A 21,500-nucleotide genomic window follows, 5' to 3' on the forward strand; every position below is an offset into this window, starting at 1 on the left:
AGTCATCCACATAGCTGGACTGGCCATCGGGCATACCGGGCATTTGCCCGGTGGGCCGCTGGCGATTTTTTGTTTTTATGGGCCGATGGATTTTTTATTTTTTTTTAGGAAGGGTATATATAATGAAAGGTGTTGGATTGGCCAATTGGTCATGATCGACTCTGGGCTGGACCAATTACAGCCGAGGAGGCCGGATGCACCCTCCCCCTTTTTTTAGCAATCACGTGATTTTCGCGCGTTGCATGCCGGGAAGTAGTGGCAAAACAATCCAAGCATTTGCAGCACCGCAAAACGTTCATTCTCCGGTTCCAATACCTTCTTGTTTTTTCTTTGCCGCACAAAAAAGGAATGTACAAAACAAAATGAGAACAATGCCGGTCCGTACAAAGACAGACTCGACGAAAAGACAAAGAAAAGATACGAGGAAAAAATCAAAGGTGTGAAAGGGTTACCCTTACGAGCACGCAGAGGGACAAAAGACATTAGCGTGCTGCCCAACTTTCACCACGCTCAGATTTATAATTATACGGTTCTTGGAGTGAGTGCATACACTCATGAAGTTTAGTAACTTCAGGTCACTGCAACAAGCCCAGGTACAGTTTACCGACGGATGGGTGCAGGACCTTGAAACGCACCGTGTAGAACGAAAGACCATCGCACGAACAAAGGTAAGTTTACCAGTCTCACAAATCGTCGTCATAAATACACATTCGTTAACCGTTTATTAATATAACCTTTGAGCTCAACGGTAATTAATTAGTAGTGGAAATAATTTCTGGTAGCATTACAGAAATGTAGCAGTGACAATAATATTGTATGTTGTAATCGCACTGGACAATTAGTGATACAAAACAACTGTTTTATCCTGTGAATAAAAGTATATGTTTTTGTCAATGTACCATGGTAATAACAGAAGCTGCTCGATTATGGCAAAAATGATAATCACGATTATTTTCACTGAAATTGAGATCTCGATTATTTGACGATATTTATTTAACCCTTTAAGACCTAGATCTAATAATCGGCTCAGTCATTTTTAATGATCGTTGAAAGCCCAGATCGTAATCGTGATTAAAATTCGATTAATTGAGCAGCCCTATATCCAGACCATCCGTCGGCTCTTACTTCAGAAACATGGCTTAAAAAATTTCTCTTCAACGACGTAATCCGATAAAAAAAAAAAACGATCTCGTTACCCGTGGCTGCCATGTGACCGGCTATTGAAGTTAATAATACAACAGCTTCTTGCCATTTTTTGGGTTTCTTTTTATCGCTGTGTGACTGAGTTCAATTGAAAGCCTGCGTGCGCTAGTACCTCTTGCCACAAGTTCCCAGAACCCTTTGCGGTTTTACCCCTGAATGATGTCACATTTTCAATCTTTATCCTGGTGGGCCGGTCTCTAGTCAAAATGCCCGGGCCGATTTTTTGTCCCAGTCCAGCCTTGGTCATCCAGGTCATGATAATCTGCAGACCCTTTTCCAATCTGGTTGTTCAGTGATGACGGACGAATCCAATTCCCGGGTCTAAAGTAGTCTGCGTTTAATATGGCTTTTGTGTTGTTAACATGTTTAATGTTATGTATTTTCTTCTATTTGATCTAAAAAAGCTCCTAAAACAGTCAGTGATCACTGTTGACCTCCCCCGGCTTTTATTACCGCTAATCATTTATTTAAGCTCAGTTTTTAAAACCTTAGGATGTAACTACAGCCCAGCCCATGCAGCAGTATATGAATGACTAACCTCGTATTGTGGATGGATTATCTCAGTTGTTCTCCTGGCTGAAGTTTGGTCCTTTTACAGCATCCTGCCATGTGATTACATTTGTTCCTGACCACCGAGAACACTCACGGTAACTTTTACCGAGTGGAAAAAAAGTTAGCTTGTTTATATTATGCTAACATAGCTGTGTCGCTAGCGGTCACGCAGCACATCATTATATACCAGCTAGCCCAACTTCAGTAACCCTACAAACGTTACTGCTGTTTAGTTTTCTGTCTTCATTTATGCTGGAAGTGATAGGAGAGCTGTACGTTTTAATTTGTTTCCAAAACCCCGCAGTCAGGACATGCTATATTGTATTTAGATAGAAGCTAGCGAGCTAACTCCCTGCTAACTTCTAACTCCTTTAAATGTCATAAATTCCGTTTTCATGGATGCCTGGATGTTAAACTCAATTGTTACACCTGGTAGAGCAGAACGCTGATCATTTTATTAAAGATGAAAGACTTTAGACAGTTTTTCAACTCTCAGTAATGCCATAGTGATCGTTTGATATATCAGAAATCAGAAATCAGAATGGGTTTATTGCCAGATGTTGAGGTTTACAACATTAGGAAATTGCTGCGGTGCTTCAGTGCAGACAATAAGAATTAAAGTGCTATGTAGAAAGAAAGATATGTGCATGAGATATACATGAGATATATACATGAGAATAAGAATTATGAGTGCTACGTAGAAAGATATATACATGAGTGCAGGTGGTGATCAGTGCCAAACATATATACATGAGAATAAGAATTATGAGTGCTACGTAGAAAGATATATACATGAGTGCAGGTGGTGATCAGTGCCAGACATGAAATGATGCAGTGACACAGCGTAGGGTCATGTGTTAGTGGCGGGGACAGTCATGTGGTTATTGTTCATGTGTCCAACAGCAGAGGGGAAGAAACTGTTCAGCGAAGTTTAGACCCAGACACGGCTAGTGACGTCAGACTGAACAACCGGATAGTACCTACTGGGATTGATACGCCTACCTTGAATGGTTTTCCATTACAAATGACGCCGCTGTCGGTGGTATACAGTCTGACTATGTCACATTTTATTACCTTCTGCGATCGCTTGGAAAATCCTGAAAACTAGTGATGTGCGGAACGATCCTGAAATATCGATTCCTCCGATACCAATCATTTATGTTCTAGAATCGATTCTCACATTAAAATATCGATATTTTAGTAATTTAGGGTAAATTTGTAGTTTATCATTAACAGGAACACAGTGGAAAGAAACTATATCATTCGTACATTCAAAGGAACTACTTCCTCTTCCGCCTTTCATAGTCATGTGCGAAATACGGCTGTATAAATATCTAGCACCCACTGGCGCGCGCACTCACAACAATGGCTGAGCTAATTGTGCGGACGTATTTTACCTCCACAAACAGCTGAGAAGTGGTTTGCAATACATGTGGCAAAAAAAAGTGAGGTGTTGTGGCCATACTTGCCAACCTTGAGACCTCAGAATTAGGGAGACATTCAAAGGGGCTGTTGGGGGGGGGGGTGATGAATAAATTTTACAGTGTTTATTTATCGGATAAAATACGTTAAATGTCACCGTTATTATTGGCCGGGGGAAAACAGCGGGGGGTGTCCAAATTCAGAGGCTGCTTCCACCTGATGAAAGAAAGCCGGGTAGTACGTCACGAGCTCCCTCGGTGGAGTGAAACTCTGTCATCTGCTCCTTGCTATCTAAAATATAACCGGGCGCTGGCGTAAACTCTCGACCGTCTCACACTTCTGTTTAATCAGTTTTCTGTTTGACGTTTATTCAGCTGTGTGAAAATATGTTAAAAGTTTTTTTGCGACCCAGAAAGAGAAATAAGAGTCATATTAAAACTAAGTAGCTGCCGCCATTGTTGGAAACTGGAATTGGCTGGGCCATGCTATGAATTCTGCGAAATGGTTTTTCAATTTTGTTGAATGGAAAATCGGGAGAAATTCGGGAGAATGGTGGCTCCGGGAGATTTTCGGGAGGGGCACTGAAATTCGGTATTCTCCCGGAAAAATCGGGAGGGTTGGCATGTAGGGTTGTGGCAACACCACTAACCTTGTCAAACCCCTCAGAGTAAATCATATCACAGAATATGAGGAGTGTATGTTGAGGCGAACTGAAGAGGAGGACAGGGACAGGTGCTGCTAGGGCGAGACAAACGTCTCTCACGGAGTCCTTTAGTGCTGCAGGCAGGCAAGGTGTTCAAATAGCGCACAAGTTCAGTTTTTTTTATTTCTATATGATGAACTTGCTATTATTAAGTGATAAGAACAAGTAATCTGATGTCCTGTAATCAGTATGACGCTATAATTTGAGATACAATAAATAAAATACGTTTTTGTACAAAGCATCGGTATCGGATCAGTATCGTCGATACCACCCTGAATATTACTTGGTATCGGATCGGAAAGGAAATCAGTAGTATTGCACATCACTACTGAAATAATTAAATTATATTATTAAATAAATTAAATAATTTCCCCCAGGGATCAATAAAGTATTCTGATTCTGAAAACCTACACTGTAATATGTTGCTGCCGCCCTGTGTTGGCTCGCAGGCACAGCAGATTGGTCGGCGGAGTGGATGTTGTGAAGGAGACCACGCCCCCTCTCAGAGTTTGGCAGCGGGGTGGTGTGAAGGAAGGCAGGAAACCATGGATCCCACTAAAGAACAGCTGGAGAAAACGGTGGACATTTATCGAGATACGTGGGTCCGCTTCCTGGGTATGTGTTGTTTAATTGGTTTCTGGTTACCTGCGCTAAATTCACTGCCGGGACAGAGTGTGGACCAAATGCTAGCTAGCTCGGAGTTAGCAAAGGCAGCTAACCACTCTCCTCAATATCTATTTATAGTAAAGTTGCCTGTTCAAGGTCGTTTTATTACTGCATGGTATACTTTTGAAGCATTGAAGGTATGCTCGGCAGTGTCGCGGTTTTGTTTCCACACTGTTATGTAAGACGCAGTGCGCTACTAACTCCACGGCGTGTAGTTGTCCCGGTTAGCCCTTAAAATCACTCAGTGAAGGCAGTTGACAAGCAAGTTGAGACAGTGACTCAACCACTGAGAAACGGCCAGGCGTGATCCTATTTAAGGTTAGTGTATTTCTCCCTTTACTTCCCCATCTCTACCAGCTATTACAGCGAGGGAGGGCGCGAGCAGCAACCAGTCCTGAAGGGCATCAACTCTGCAGCTGTTCCCACAGGCTACATGCCTCCTCAGCTTTCATAACATACTAGGCAGCAGTAACACGGTAGTAGCAGTGTGTATGCGGCGTAATGTGCATTCCTGTCATTTTTGTATGTGTCAATATGCCGCAACAGTGAAAGCACCTACATGTTAATTCAGCTGCAATAATGATCTTATTACGATGGATGCTACTTTGACTTTAACTTAAAAGCACTGAAGGTCAAGCATGCCACTCATGGCAATGCTTGCAGGTGGAGGCAAAAGCAGTCCTCCACCTGACAAAAACCTCGAACGTGAATAACAGAGGCAGATACTGTCCCAGCGTCCAGATTCCCCAAGCTCCCAACGTGAAGGGCAGAGTAACCTGCTGGACACAAAGGATCTGCTGATAATTTCCTGGTGACAAAATACAGGACACCCCCTGAGGTCAGGTCCGAGCTGTTTTGGCAGCACAAGGGTGACCTAAAAGTATTAACCATCAGTTTTTTGTTTTCCAGCTATATTATTCTGTACATTAAGAAACATTACACATTTCTACATGAAATTATTATTAATATTACATGTCTCCATACTGCGATGAAATTGCCAGGTGGTGGTTATCCAACTCAAACTTAACTGATCTTAATTATAACAAAATAATCAGTTAAATTAGTAGGAAGATCCATTAATGACCTTTGAGATTACTTAAATTCCTTACGTTTGGTTGTTTTAGAGATATTTTGAGCATGTTACCACAAAGTATTGAATGGCGCACTTCCCCCCCCCCCCCCAAAATCAAAGTGTTTTGGCAGTGAAACACAGGAGGCTATTTATTGGTGGATGGCAATAGAAGAGACAGTGGCTTGTCTGCTGTGCTTGTAGATTAATACCAATTTACTTTTATAATCTGATGCTAATAAATAATGCAGCAGAATTGCCCCGCTGCGTACGTGAGCACTCACTAATTGTTCATGGAAATCTCTAAACGTCACTTTTATCACCCACGTCCTGCTATCTTTTTCAGCATTTGTGGTCCTTATCGCTGCTGCTTATCTTATCTTGTGAGCACATAAAACATACCCAATCTCTCTAACTAACGTTCCTGTCTTGCTGGGCAAACAGCAGTCATGGCATATTTTCTTATTAGACAGTGCTTTCTTAGATTACCTCATCAGTACATTTGATGGCATGCACTGTAGAAAAGAAGGGCTCTTATCTTTTGGTTAATGTTACTCTCACCTTCTGGTCCAAATCCAGTAGCTGATCTGGGCAGTAACAGTCAAATATTTAAAATGAAAGTGTACCATGTGATGAAATCTGGGACTTTGGGACGTAGCCATGATTACTGCTGTGTAGCATCCCCCCCTTCTTGTAACAATAGTCCATAAATGTCTGGGAACTGAGGTCAGTTGCTTGACTTTTGGGAGAGGAATATTGTTCCGTCCTTGTCTGATATAGGACTCTAGATGCTCAGCAGTCTTGGGTCTTCTTTGCTGCATTTTTCGTTTCATGATGCATTAATTGTCTTTTCAGTTGGAAGAAAATCTGGACTGCAGGCAGGCCAGTTCAGCACCTGGACTATTTGACTATGAAGCCATTCTGCTGTAATAGACACAGTTTGTGGTTTAGTATAGTCCTGCTGAAGTATGCAAGCACTGTCTGGATGGGAGCATGTTGCTCTAAAACCTTTCAGCATTGGTAATGCTTTTCCAGATGTGCCAGCTGCCAGTTCTATAGGCAGTAATGTACCCCCATACCATAAGAGATGCATGACCTTGAACTGTGTGCTGATGCTGAAGTCAAATGGTCTCTCTCCCCTTTAAACCTTAGGAGACAGAGTCAAAGCAGCCATTCTTAATTTAAACCTTGGCAAAATACACAAGAGATGAGTTGTGAAAAATGACAGTTTGAGTTATTTTTTAGATATCTCACTGCAGTCTCAGTGTGTCTCCTTGCACCTGTGCCTCAGCAATAAGTCCTGGATTGTCAAAACAGTCATTTTCAGTTTGGGTAAGTGGAGGAAGTAGCAGGAAAGCAAATTTAGTAGGTGGAACAGGTTAAGAAGGTGGAATTGTGTTGATATTGTCAAAAAACAAAACCCAAAACAACCTTGAAATGACTGAAAACCAGTGTGAGCTATGTTAAAAGCTGCAGCCAAACCAATTGTGCATATACTTGAAGTGTTGCAGTTCTTGTTTAGCCTGATTTTTATTTCTATTATGATGTGATCACTGTCAGGTGTGTTTGGAACTGGTTCAGACTGCAAGGCATTTATTCCTCCAGTTCAGCAACTTTTGCCATGGCTGGTTTTTGTAGAAGGTCGTCTTGTGGCCTACGTTCTTTGTGAAAACACCAATCGTAACATTATAAGATCCATGATGTTTGCCTATACTTCAATCAATCGCTTGGTATTCGGTAACCTCTGTCTTTTGTATACAGTTGCTACTACTCTGACTGCTCTTTCTTTTAGTTTTATGTGACTTGTGGTCGAGACAAAAACAAGCACTACATCGTGTATACTCAGACTATTTTTGATTACATGTGATTCAGCTGATTTTTGATGTGTTAAAACACAAAGCTTGTGACAGACATGTTGGCAGTGCTTGAACAGTAGCTTCAGTTTTGCCCGCAGTACCCTTGATGTAATCATAGAGCAGCAGCAGAATTTGACTCCACCACGCTCCACTGGTTCTGTTGTCACTGAACCAAAGATAATGCTTCTGTGTGACTGGTGTTAATTGTACCAGTGATGTTCATGTACTATGGGATATGGCGCAGGGGACTTCTTAATAAAAGATCTAGGAAGTGTAAGTCATTCCACCATCATTGGAATGGAAATGGAAAGAGATACAGCTGTTTATTAGCCCCTTCGTTTCAGGATTTGTATCCTGTCCTGCGATCTAGCTTATAAATAAATACTGCAGAGATCCTCTACTTTGAATATCATAAATTCTTTATTATTATGAATAAAAGTTTAGAACTGTTAATTAGCTTTCTGCTCTGGAGCTTCAGCACCTGATAGGCTATTGTGTATGTAAAGCAGACTTAGAATGCATTTATATCTCTGTTCCCACAGGGTATGCCAACGAAGTCGGGGAGGCCTTTCGTGCTCTTGTGCCAGTGAGCTTGGTATGGGGCAGCTATGCTGTGGCCACTGCATATGTTACTGCTGATGCCGTGGACAAAGGGAAGAAAGCAGCTGTGGTGAGATATTGCCATTAGTTTATTGTATCTTCATTAATAAACCTTATAGGGTACATTTTCATTTTTATGTAACAAGGAAAGGGTTTAATTACATCTTAGCTTTTAGTGACTTTAAGTTGAATTCTAATTCGTTTTCCCCCTTGCTGAGATTCATTTGTGTTTGTCTGACCTTGATATTTACCAACTACCAGGTGTACATTGCAAGTTTGTGTGTAAAAAAACAACCCCTAGTCACATGTGCTCAGGATCCAGCATGGTACTTTAGATGTGCAAAGGTCTGTACAGGCTTGCAACTAGCTGTGAAAATGAATGTAAATTCGCTCATGTTCTCCAATAGTCCAGAACACAACACTTTCTTTCCTGTATTTACTTTTATTCCTCCCGCCCCAGACACATCTGGCCAATAAGCAGACTGGACATTCTCACTTGGGTTGTAGTGACACATGTTAGTTTGATTGGAGTTCCCTTGGATTTTTCTGTGTGAACAGAAACCAAACCACAGAGAAAAGCTACAAGTTTGCAAACCCATCATCTAAATTGGACCATAATAAATGAACCATAGGTGTGAAAATGACCTTAGTTGATCCGAGATCCCTGGAATGGATTTGATCTTGAGACATGGTACTTTATAAGTGTTTTTATTTTAACAGTTTGACTTTTACATACTAAAACTGGTAAGTAAATATATATGTTTTTAATGGGTTATAAGCCCCACAAGTGTCCACTATCTGAAAGGATCATAAAGAAACACAGACATGTTTCTATTTTCCTCTTATTGTTCTTTCTTTGTATTCTTTTTTCTTCTTGAACCTCAAGGCAAAAAATTCTGAAATTTGTCCCACTGATTTGCTAAACCAAACTTGGGACATAGATCATTTGGCACAGCTGTAAGCAAACATTTACTATCTCAATAAATGTCTATGTGTCATGATGTCAACCTAATACGAGATCTAGGGAGACTGTGCATTCCTTTTAACACCTCATAGTTGCAACTGCAAAATTGAATTTGATCATAGTTTAAAATAAATTAATGGAAACTTTTTTTTTCTTCATTTTTTGCAAAAGGTGGTACAAGTGATCTTCAGACTAAAAGAGAATGCATTTTTCATATTGCTGCTTGTAGCTTTTGGTTCAATTGAAAAGTCCAGCTAAACTTGCTTATCCCCTTCACTGCTTCTTGAAACTTTCATCATTAACTGTGTTTAAAACCTGACCACAACAGTTGTGACAACCCTCATTTTTCCAAATATCCAACTGTGTCTCAAGGCTCATGGGGACAACCCAGGGAGGACAACAAAGGTTGCTGTGGCAGTGGTGGACACATTTGTGTGGCAGGCTCTTGCATCCGTGATCATCCCAGGATTTACCATTAATCGTGTGTGTGCCGCGTCGCTGTACCTGTTAGGAAGGACCACGAGGTGGCCATTACCTGTCCGCAAGTGGACCACCACTGCTATAGGTCTCTCTACAATCCCCTTCATCATCACTCCAATAGACAGGTAAGCACAAGTTACAGTATATTCACTCACTCATCCAAATCATTGAATTCAATGGCACTTCCTGTTCCAACATGACTGCATACCAGTGCACAAAGCAAGGTCCATAAAACATGGATCTTCCAACACCTCACAAGTGGGCTTGTGGAAGAATGATAAACGCACTCCTAAACCTTGTGGATAGCCTTCCCGGACTGACATCATATTAAATCCTATTAAAGCCTGTGTTGTATATGTTTAAATAGATTATTTTTAACATGATTTTTCAAATGTTTCTACTGTAACACATTTAGTGGCTCAGCAGTATTATGTCTTCATGGGATTTGTCTTTCCCCAACAAATGTCCTATTCACTGCTACTTAAAGGATAAAATATACAGGGCCCAGGTGTTTTGAGACATGTGAGACACATGAAAGAAGAAATGCATTGCTTGTTTTTTCATGGGAGTAGAATAATGCTAGATGTATTCCTTAAAATACCTAAAAAAAACAAGCAAAAAATACAAAAAAAGTCATGCTAAAAATTCAGAAATATTTGTAAAAATTACACCTAATTAGTTTAAAGCTTTTAGTTTAAAGAGCTGAAATGTTTTATATCATCCCTTGTTGATGAAGCCTGAAAAGGTTACACTACCCTAAGCACAATGTATAGTGGTCATTAATAATAATAAAAAAAAGAGGAATATTAATTGGTGATTAATTTTATCCCAAAGTTTGGGGAATTTCTTTGTTACAACCAAAACATTAAACACAAAGTTAAAAAAAGAGCCTTAAATATCCATCTATTTTCTGATAGTTACTTGGTCTCGGGTGCAGCAGTCTGAGCGGAGTTGCTCACACCAACTCTCCGAGGCCACCACCTCCAGGAGGATCCTCAGGTGGACATACAGTTGTGGTCAAAAGTTTACATACACTTGTAAAGAATATAACATAATGGATCTACTGAGTGTCCCGTTATTTCTAAAACTCTGATTTTTCTCTGATAGAGTGATTGGAACAGATACTTCTTTGTCACAAAAAACATTCATGAAGTTTGGTTCTTTAATGACTTTATTATGGGTTAACAGAAAAAAGTGATCACATCTGCTGGGTCAAAATTATACATACAGCAACATGAATTAGCAATTTTGGTGACTTAGAAAGTTGTCAGTGAACTGAGCTTCATAGCATGGCCTCTTAACTTCTTGTGAGTGATTATGAGTGACTACAGCTGGTGACTTCTCTTAGACAGGTTAAATAGGGCTCATTGGATACAAACGCCCACAAATGCTACAATGGGAAAGTCAAAGGAGCTCAGCATGGATCTGAAAAAGCGAATTATTGACTTGAACAAGTCAGGAAAGTCACTTGGGGCCATTTCAAAGCAGCTGCATGTCCCAAGAGCAACAGTGCAAACAATTGTTTGTAAGTATAAAGTGCATGGCACTGTTTCATCACTGCCAAGATCAGGAAGAGAATGCAAGCTATCACCTGCTGCTGAGAGAAAATTGGTCAGGAGGATGAAGAGTCAACCAAGAATCACCAAAAGGCAGATCTGCCAAGAATTAGAAGCTGCTGGAACACAGGTGTCATTGTCCACAGTTAAACGTGTTTTGCATCTCCATGGACTGAGAGGCTGCCGTGCAAGAAGGAAGCCCTTGCTCCAAAAGCGGCACCTTAAGGCTCGACTGAAGTTTGCTGCTGATCATGTGGACAAAGATAAGACCTTCTGGAGGAAAGTTCTGTGGTCAGACTAAACAAAAATCGAGCTTTTTGGCCATAATGCCCAGCGATATGTTTGGAGGAGAAAAGGTGAGGCCTTTGACCCCAAGAACACCATGCCTACAATCAAGCATGGTGGTGGGAGTATTATGCTGTGGGGCTGTTTTGCTGCCAATGGAACTGGTGATTTACAGAGAGTAAATGGGACAATGAAGAAGGAGGATTACCTTCACATTCTTCAACATAACCTAAAATCATCAGCATGAAGGTTGGGTCTTGGGCGCAGTTGGGTGTTCCAACAGGACAATGACCCCAAACACACATCAAAAGTGGTAAAGGAATTGCTAAATCAGGCTAGAATAAGGGTTTTAGAATGGCCTTCTCAAAGTCCTGACTTAAACCCCATTGAAAACGTGGACAATGCTGAAGAAACAAGTCCATGTCAGAAAGCCATCAAATTTAACTGAACTGCACCAATTCTGTCAAGAGGAGTGGTCAAAGATTCAACCAGAAGCTTGTGGATGGCTACCAAAAGCACCTAATTGAAGTGAAAATGGCTAAGGGACATGTAACCAAATATTAGCACTGCTGTATGTATATTTCTGGCCCAGCAGATGTGATCACTTTTTTCTGTTAACCCATAATAAAGTCATTAAAGAACCAAACTTCATGAATGTTTTTTGTGACAAAGAAGTATCTGTTCCAATCACTCTATCAGAGAAAAATCAGAGTTTTAGAAATAACGGGACACTCGGTAGAGACATTATATTATATTCTTTACAAGTGTATGTAAACTTTTGACCACAACTGTACCTGAAACACCTCATCTAGCATACGGGAGCCATCCTGGCCAGATTCCACCACAACCTTAACTTCCCCCCGTAGGTGCAGAGGAGTACCACTCTGGTCTGAGTCCCTCCCCAACTAATGTCTTCAGCTTGTCTATAATGAAAGAGTCCCTCCCTTGGGGGGAAGCCCCACCACTTGTAAGGGCAATCTCATCCTTTCTGACACTACCCAGGTTGATTCCCCAAATAAAGAACTTGATTAAAACAGAAAAAATAAATTAACATAAAGGAAAGGATCTCATAGGTAAAAACCTAAATAAAATACAGCAGAACAGAATAAGAATCTCAGTAAGTTAAAAAAAAAAAAAGTAGATAAAATAAGAGAGGTTATTTATTTAAAATATGGGTGCTGCACAATATTACATGTACAACTACCTTCCCTTTATAAGCAAATTCAGCCGCTATCACTCGCTGATAAAACGTTGCATAACAGCAGCCGTTGAAAGCAGAAGTGTTCTTTGCAGCACTTCTGCTTTAGGAAATGGAACCAGAAATAATTTCATGGTAAATAAAAGCATTTTCACTCCCATGTTCTCTGCAGGTCAGTGGATTACCTGCTGGACTCCAGCCTTCGGAAGGTCTACGGTGATGAAGAGAAGCACAAATAAGGAGGGATCACGGAGGACAGACTGTCCCCCTTCTAACTGAGCAGGAGTCCAGTCTGTCTGTACAGACACATTGCTGATGTGTAAAGAAGGGATCCATGAAATGAGATTAGTCCACAATTAGTCAGATAAACTATAATACTGTAGTTTTTTTTTTAATTGCAGAACTATGAAATGTACTACATTAGTTAAGATAGATAAGAAGTGAAAACTGACTGTGTGAAATATCCCTTTTGGGGAATTTAAAACTCTCAGGGGCGATCTGGGTGGTGACAGCAAAATATTTAAATGGATATGATGGGTTAAAAAAAGTACTTTACATAGTACAGTGAACCTCTGCTCTTTGGGAGCGGTATACATATATATATTTTTTACCATACTCCTGATATCTTATAGAGACACAGCACAATGTGAACTGTTACTCTGAGGCTTCACTTGCTGTATTTATTAGCCATATTCAGCGGTACTGTAATGACAGGCCAAAAAGCCATTCTGTTATTCATTGCCAACTTAAAGTTTGACTTTGTTTTTGTCCTTTTTTTGAAAGGGTTTTCTTACTTGGAAGGTTAGTGAAAGCATTCTTTACAAGCATCTGTGTATACATTACCAGAGCAGCGTGGACTACAGTGTAATTTGCTGCAGTCTGAAGATGTTAGATCTATAACTACATGTCTCTCTGGCACCAAGAGTGTTGATTCCTGTAGGCCTCAGATTAAACTGATTGATCAGACTTTGAATGATCACTGTCCAAAGGGCCAGTTTAATAGATTTGCTAAAAATGTTTAAGGGATTCAGAAATATGCAGATACTCTGTGCTTATAAGCAGTTCTTTGAGACGTCAAGAGACGTGTGCTGAATCTCATGCTGAACTATGCAAGGGAAAAAGTAACTTGCCAGTAAATGGACATCGTTTTCCCGTCTCATGAGTGCGCACAAATTTTGATGAAAATGTAGCGCGATACTTTGATTAGATGTCACTTTTTTTTAGCTGAAACACTGAGGTAAAGGCCATCAGCAATAACCTTTGTTTAACATGTTTGTGTCACGCTGTTTTATTTTTGTCAGTGAGGGAAAAGCCTGTGATGTTTCACGTGGTGACACAAAGAAGTGATGCCAGTCACAAGATCACCTAAGCACTGCTTTGTTTTGTTTTGTTTGAGGGGGGTTTCCATTAAAACACATACTCAAATCTCCAGGATGTGCAGTATTTAATGTTATCATCTTACTGTAAGCACGTTTACTTTGTGGTGTTTTTCAGCCTGATTTTAGTCTTATTTTCATTTGTAATAGCAGGAAGCGTAGAGGCTCTGAAGTCTGCTTGCAGTTAATGTACTGATCAGCTGTGCTAAAGGGAATCGGGACACTTGAATGACATATTGATGTCATCGATTACACCAGTGCTTTTCCTGCTGTGACATGTCAAAATGCCTGCCTTGATTAGAAAGTGTACCGGTGCCACCCTTGTGAAAATGCTCTTATTCAGTTTCAACATTTCTGATTTGCATGCTGCAAAAAAAGGAGGGGGGGGGGTTTCTTTAAAATGTATGTGTGACTTGTGTGACTGTGTTACAAGCGGGAATAATGAGTCACAGTTTCAGCCTTAACTGACAAAAAAATTAAAGGTCAAACCTCAAACTTTCGTTTACTGTAGTTCACAACATGGAGTGTGATGAATGTTAAAGCTCCATTCATTAGAGTGGATATCTGATATTAAGCAGTCCTGTTATTCTGTACCAAAGCTGTAACGAAATAAACGATCTGTGTCTGTTCATGGTTTGTTTCAGTGATCGCTTTAATCTCATCACACCTGCTTCTCAAGTTATTTATATTTATGGCTTTAACGTTCTCCGAGTATCCACCTCTGAACTTCAGACAGAATATTGGATTTTACGATGCACTTCCTGGAAGAACACTCTTCTCTGCTGTTTCAAGTGGCAGCATAACAACTTGCTCTTTGTGTGGTCAATTTCTGTTTGACTGACTGTCACTTTCTGATGAAAGAGGTGTAGTTTAACCACTGAAATGGGGGCTCTCTAAAGGACACCAAAGCAGGCGATTTGAGAGCTCAGTTGCTGCAATTTGCCTTGATTGAGTCAGGACAACACAGCTGATGTCACTTCTGTAGATAAGGTGGCTGCATTAAAAAAAGCCAAGGGAAAGCTGGTTGTGAGCTTCTGTGATCATGTTTGTGCTTTGGTGTGTGTTTTTGGCCTTTTTGGCCATGCCTGGTGGTCATTCAGGTAAGAAAACAGCAGCATGCGTCTACTGTTGGGTCAGGATCTGATAAATTGGCTTATATTTTTGAGTATCTACTTGCAGCCATGCTTCAGTACACCCAGGAAGAGTGGCTTATCACTGAGAATCCACAGTATGTTGATGCTGATGGACAGTTTGTAGCAGTCCAGGACGGCATGCCTGAAAGTTCATCAGAAGTTGCCAGAACACTGGAAGCCAAGGACCAGATGAAATCAACTACCCCAGAACAATTTCTTGTGAGGGAACAAGGTGGGTTGAGGTTTCATGCCTTTAACACGATCGCTAACAGCATTAATAATGACCTCTTTTGGTCATCCTGCACACTTAAGATTTGATTTGTGACACTTCTGCTTTGTTAGACTTCAAAAAAGCTGAAGGATCAGCAGTGTGGAAAATTGCCCTGGTAGTAGCCATCCTGCTGGTGTCTGTAGTGGGATTGCTGAGCACGACCTACTACCTGTGTGTCTGGAGAGGAGGCAGAATCTACTATCAGGCTCAGAAGGAGGGTTATGCTTAAATAAAGGAAATGTTTTGTAGTAACTCTCACAAGTCCTTGTCTAATTTCAATTGTTTGTGGTTTATGTGAGGATGTTTGCAACACGCTGCTCTGTTTTGTAAGTCTTGACTGATTCGGTGTTACTTGTTCATACTAGGTGCCTAAAAATGAGGCAGTGATGAAGTCTATAAAAAGCAATGTGATTACATATAATGAAAGTGATATGGTGGTCCCCAAACCACTGTCTGCTCTTTTCAGGCTCTAAAAATCATTCTTTAGCCCACATGCTGCACATGTTTAATCTTTACCATGTATCACATGCAGATGCCACTTTGTTAGGTACACTTTAACTGCTTGTCAGCTGAGCTACTTTCAGCTGCTGCGAGACTATGATGCCCTCATGTTGGTCTTCAAGGAGTATTTCCGATAACTTGGCGAATCTATGCCATGAAAACTTGCAGCAATTCTTGCTAAGCACTGAACCTCCTACTTTACATTTCTGTACCACAATTTATGGAAAGGAACAAAAAATAGAACCTGCAAGATATTTGTAAACCTAAACTTGGGTTTTTATGTACGCACTACAGATCCAATGCCAATTCTATAACACGTGCACAACGCGGGCATCTCCACAGCGATACTATTCAACTGTAATGAACTACGGCATCTCCAGAGAAGCCTTTTCAGACCACAACTAGGCATTTTACATTTATTTTTTAAAAAAAAAAGGTCGCTTGTTGTGCATCTTGCAGCCACTGGGTGTCATCACTAACACAATTTTTGGATAAGGCTCGAGCTGTTTAACTATAAGAACTGCTTCTGCACAATTGCAGTCATGCTGTTGCACTGTGAGCTTATACTCTGTTACATATGGTAATGTCTGAACCTCAGACATTTTCTGTTGTGCTGCATGTCCATAAGCCTCATGACTCAAAGTCTGGCTTTAAGCGCTTTGTGTTTATGCACCGTTAAAACCTCATTTAAATTTTTATTTATTTTTAATTTAACACAAACATTGCTTCTGCCTTGCTCTTTGTGAATAATGTGTTTGCTGGCCAGCAGAGATGAAAACGCCCATTCTTGTAGAGGACAAATTGGTCATTGTGTAAATGAGCTTAGGCAGTCTCGTGCCAACATGCCTCAAGGTGCTGTACATCTTGAATGCCTTAATAAAATCTACCTGACCTGTGTTTTCTTTTGCAACCATCAATCTTCCATTACTAAAGCCCTCCTCTCTTTGCAAACTCTACTTAATGTTCTTGTTGGCCGCCTTTGGCAAACAATTTTGTCTTCATAAGAATTAATCTTGATCAGAATTATGGCAGAGGTGGATGGCAGGCTATTGGCAAAAACTGTGTACTGCTACGAGTAAAGAGTAATGTTTTAATTCGGTGTCAAGCAGCAAAGCTCGCATCAAATCCACAAACATTTATAAGTCCCCTTTGAGCAATATCAGGTGGCATTAGGGGGCCCATGGAGACAAAACACTGATGAATTGAATTAATCTCCCCCGCTGTGATGGATGGGCCTGTTCACAGGGGGCTGGAAAAGGGGAGCATTGTTCATCTGTCACTCCAATTGCCATGTCCCTCTATGATTTGTGCCTGGGTTACGAAAGCCACAAGTGGCCAAAAGACCTGCCTTTCTCCTTCTCACATGTCTCTTTGTGTGTGTGTGTGCGCGTTTTCTCTCCATGATTTCCCACCCTTTCATTTGCTCCTCTACATCCCCATAACCTACTCTGATATCCACAGTCTGAAGCAAAAAAACTTGAATGTCATGAGTGTTTTGTTTTGTTTTTTAGTTTAATATATATCAGATAAAACTCACATTCGGTGGTGCACTTTATTAAGGCTAAAAAGCTGTTCTTTAAACTCCAAATGTTGCTCAAGTTTTAACTTCTCTGTGCTCTTTGGCAGTATAGTGCCATGAAAAAGTATTTGTCCAAGCTAAGTATTTTGGACGTGTCACATTTAACTGCTTCATATGGTCAAACAAGTGTTAATATAAGACACAAATAGCACGAGTCAATACAAAATGCAGTTTCTAAATGATGATTTAAACAGAAGCTATCTAAACCAACTTTTGATTGATTGAATCTTTATTTTGAACATGTTGAAAAAGTATAAAAAAAAATAGAATTAAAAGAGACAAATGAACAAAGCAAACAAAAGGAAAACGAGCAACCACAACTCCAAATAACATCCATGTTCAAAAAGGAGCAGGAAGAAGCATAAGCTTATTTAATCCCACCCCTTTTCCACTATCTAGTATCAATAGACTACAGAAATACCTCCTTGCAATTACATTATATGTTATGTGTAATTTTTTTTTTTTTTTTTAAATATATACACATATATGTTTCTATCTATCCATACATACGCACATATACACATTTTCAATAACCCCATTAACACCTCAAGGATACACAGCCTACAATTATTTATATATATATATATATATATATATATATACACCCATACCAACAAACCCGTGCATGCGCACACACATGAAAATATTAGACAAGAACACCCTATCAAATCTCTACCTTTTCCCTGTACCCTGTAAAAACCATATCCTTAAACCGCTTTTTAAACTGCGCCATGCTTGGACATTGCTTCACATCTTTACTTAGTCTGTTCCACAGCTTCACTTCACTTCACAACTTGGGCCTACGTGGAAAAAGTATTTGCCCTTCCCCTGCTGAATCATAAATTAGCTATAATTAACCACTTTTTTTTTTTCTTCGACAGCTGAGTTCAATGTCACTGCCGCACCCCGGCCTGATTACCATCAAACCTCACTTAAATAGAACCTGTCTGACAAAGTGAGGCACACAAAGGTCTCAAAGAGCAACACATCATGCCATGATCTAAACAACAGCTATGGACTAATTATGCTACTTTCATGCAATTCCTGTAAAAATGTATACTGAAGCTAGATGAAGCCCAGAGTTTCCGAAACGAACACGTTTTATCTCCCCTTTAGGCCAGCTTCATTCCTCTCATAAACAGAAGGTAACAGGCAAATATAAATTATGTCAGGCATTAGAAAGACATCTAAAAATGTACAGCATCTTTACTTTACATGTGTACACTACGCGACTTTTGCTACGAGGTAAAACTCGAACTCTTTTGCTTGGTGCGTGCTCTCTGAGCTTATGTGCATTATTACGTTCCATTGAAATATGAGTTGAAAGCAGAGATAGTGGTGTTATGCCTTCATTTCTTGTCATAACATCTTCCCTAATCCCCTTTTCCTGGTTTAACTGTACAGTCCATGTAAGTACAAAGTGGAAGAGTATGAGTACCTTTTTTGGCCCTCTTGTCTTCAAAAAAACCCGTTTTTGTTTTTTTTCTTGCTTTGACCTTGTGCCTCAGAGTCTCAGATTGGCTTTGCTGAGCTCCTCATGATCCCATATTAAAAAACATTGTATTGACAGTAAGGCGTGCGACTTTCCCTCTTTTGGGATGCACAAGGCACATAACCTGTTTGAACTTAAACTTGAACGCTGCCAAGGCCGCCATCTTGGCTCAGAGCTTTCACTCTGTGTGGTTTCTCTAAAGCGCGTGCCCCTTGAAAAGCAGCTGCTAAAGGCTCCGATGTTTGAAGCCCATTCACTGGACAAAGCTTAGATGTGTTCACAGGTTTTATGCTACATGTGGATAATAAACGAAAATCCAATCAGCTGCTGGTTGATATCTGGTGCCTGCGAGCAGACTGTGCTGCTGAGTGCTATGAAACTCTCAGTAGGTGGACTGGAGTTAAAGCAGCAGTCATGCCCAATAAAGCCTGAAAGTGAGGGTGTCTGTTTAGCTCACTGGCTGGAGCAGATGACCCATGTGCCATAAGGCTATTGCAGAGGCCCGGGTGTGAATCTGCCCCAGGCTGTTTCCTGCTCTCTCTCTCCCAGCTTTTGTCTTAAATCTAAACTGTCCTGTCATAATAAAGGGTAAAAAGCCCCAAATAAGAAGAGGGAAAAAGGATGCTGATGCATTGCTGTGGTATGTGTGTGTGCGCTGAGCTTGAAAAAGTTAGAAAATTACAATAAGATGCTATGGAAAGCATGAGCTTCTTGTTTAGTGAATGATGATATAGGTTTCAATCAACAAGATAATTAAGGTTTTAGAGCTACACTGCATAAGATCTAGAAGTGGTGGGGTTGGAAGCCTTTTACAAGTCTGTCCATGCATGTTGCACAGCACATATTTACTGCTGACTTCTCTTGAGTTAGGGCATGTCTACTAATTGGAAGGTTGGTGGTTTGATCCCCGGCTGCTCTGGTTTGTATGCCAAAGTATCGTTACGGAAGAGTGAAAAAAAAACAGCCCATTTACCATAGCCAGTCAACCAAATTTCACAGAAATAGCTCCCTTTAAAACCACATTTATTAAATTCATGATGATTTCTCTGAACACCAGAAATATCCTGTGTTTTTTCATTTGACTCTCAGATAAAAGGAAGGGCAGGAAAAAAGTCTGTTCTCTTTAAGATAAAATCAACTAAAACAAATGGACAAAATTAAAATGATTAGAACTGGGCCATAATTATATCCCACTACTGGTAAAAGCATTAAAAAAAAAGCCTAAAAAGTGGTGGTTGCCACACAACTCGGTCTCTTTCACTCTCTCTCACAAATGCACACACGCTGCTCTTAGTGCCCCCCTTTTAGTGAAGGACTATGTTTGTGGAAAGGCCATTTTAAGGGCACCAACTGAAATGTTTAACGTTCGCCGGTCGATTTATTGAGGTCAGGGGAAGGCTACGTTTTGAAAAATAGAAGAGCGGGTCGTGTTTGGATTGATTTTCATGAATGATTTTATGCTGTGAGCAAAAGAGAAACAAAAGACAATCACAGCACATCAAATCACGGCCACAAAAGAAAATAAGGGGAGGTGACATAAAAAATGAAGGCCACGGCCAGAGCCATGTCACTGAGCGTTAAGCTAATAAATATCAGTTTGTTTCTTGGAAATGTGAAGACAAAGAGCGTGAAGAACTCTGCTGGATTAAGCTGTTACAAGTGTTGAAGGGGGGAAGAAGGGGGTATTAGCACATTGTTGCTATTGTGTAGTTGCTGATTTATTTCCAACTTGAAAATAAAGTCCAAAGAGAGTATTTGGTTTGAAAATGTGGGGTGAAATAATAATAGCAATCAACACTAAATCATTTAAAAAACAAAAACAAACATCAGATATTACAGCTAGGAAATCTATATGGTGTCATTAAAAGACCTACATTCTGCTATATACAGGGAAATAAGGGTCTTCATTTTGATAAATGATGACAACACTGCCTTTTATTCATGTGGTTCAGTATTTATTCTGACCACTCAGAAAAATTATGGTTCTTAAATGGTTCTTCAGATGTCTTCATGGTTCTTTAAAGAACCATCATACGTCAAAGAACCTTTTTATTTTGTGGATGGTTCTTCAGCTATTACAAATGGTTCTTTAAAGAACAAAAGGTTCTTCATCCTTAGCTATCTGAGTTTGTTGGTGTAAAATGGCATAAATAATATTCACTTTAATGAGGGTTTAAATTATACTGTGTGTTTTGTTTGTGTGCGGGGGGGGGGGGGGGGGCAGATGGTGGGATACTGAATATTCAAATTAAAGTTAGAAACACTTGCTTAAAAATATTCTGATGGCAGGGGTGGGTGCCAAAGCCTGAAGACCCCCAGCACCCACCCTGCAAACCCACTGATCACAAATAATGTGGTAACAGAATATAGAATTTATTATTAAGCCGTTTATGAATATGGTGAATTTATAAATTAACAATCCATTCGGGGGATATTAGACAGATTCAGATACTGATCTATATCAGATCTCTCTCTCTTGCTCTCTCTCTCTCTCTCTCTTGCTCTCTCTCGCTCTTGCTCTCTCTCTCTCTCGCTCTCTCTCTCTCTCTCTCTCTCTCTCTCTATATATATATATATATATATATATATATATA

General features: G+C 40.2%; 1 protein-coding gene across 1 annotated transcript; it reads left to right on the forward strand.

Annotated features, from left to right (window-relative positions):
- The first annotated feature begins 539 nt into the window (after positions 1–539).
- Positions 540–14,555, forward strand: mtfp1 (mitochondrial fission process 1). Its single transcript, XM_080874230.1, has 5 exons — positions 540–668; positions 4,330–4,495; positions 8,014–8,141; positions 9,408–9,640; positions 12,727–14,555. The coding sequence occupies exons 1-5, from the start codon at positions 555–557 to the stop codon at positions 12,791–12,793; spliced, it is 708 nt and encodes a 235-aa protein (XP_080730356.1). The 5' UTR covers positions 540–554; the 3' UTR covers positions 12,794–14,555.
- The last annotated feature ends 6,945 nt before the right edge of the window (positions 14,556–21,500 follow it).

This window comes from Rhamphochromis sp. 'chilingali' (assembly GCF_963969265.1).
Source record: "Rhamphochromis sp. 'chilingali' genome assembly, chromosome: 2".
NCBI classification, from domain to species: domain Eukaryota; kingdom Metazoa; phylum Chordata; class Actinopteri; order Cichliformes; family Cichlidae; genus Rhamphochromis; species Rhamphochromis sp. 'chilingali'.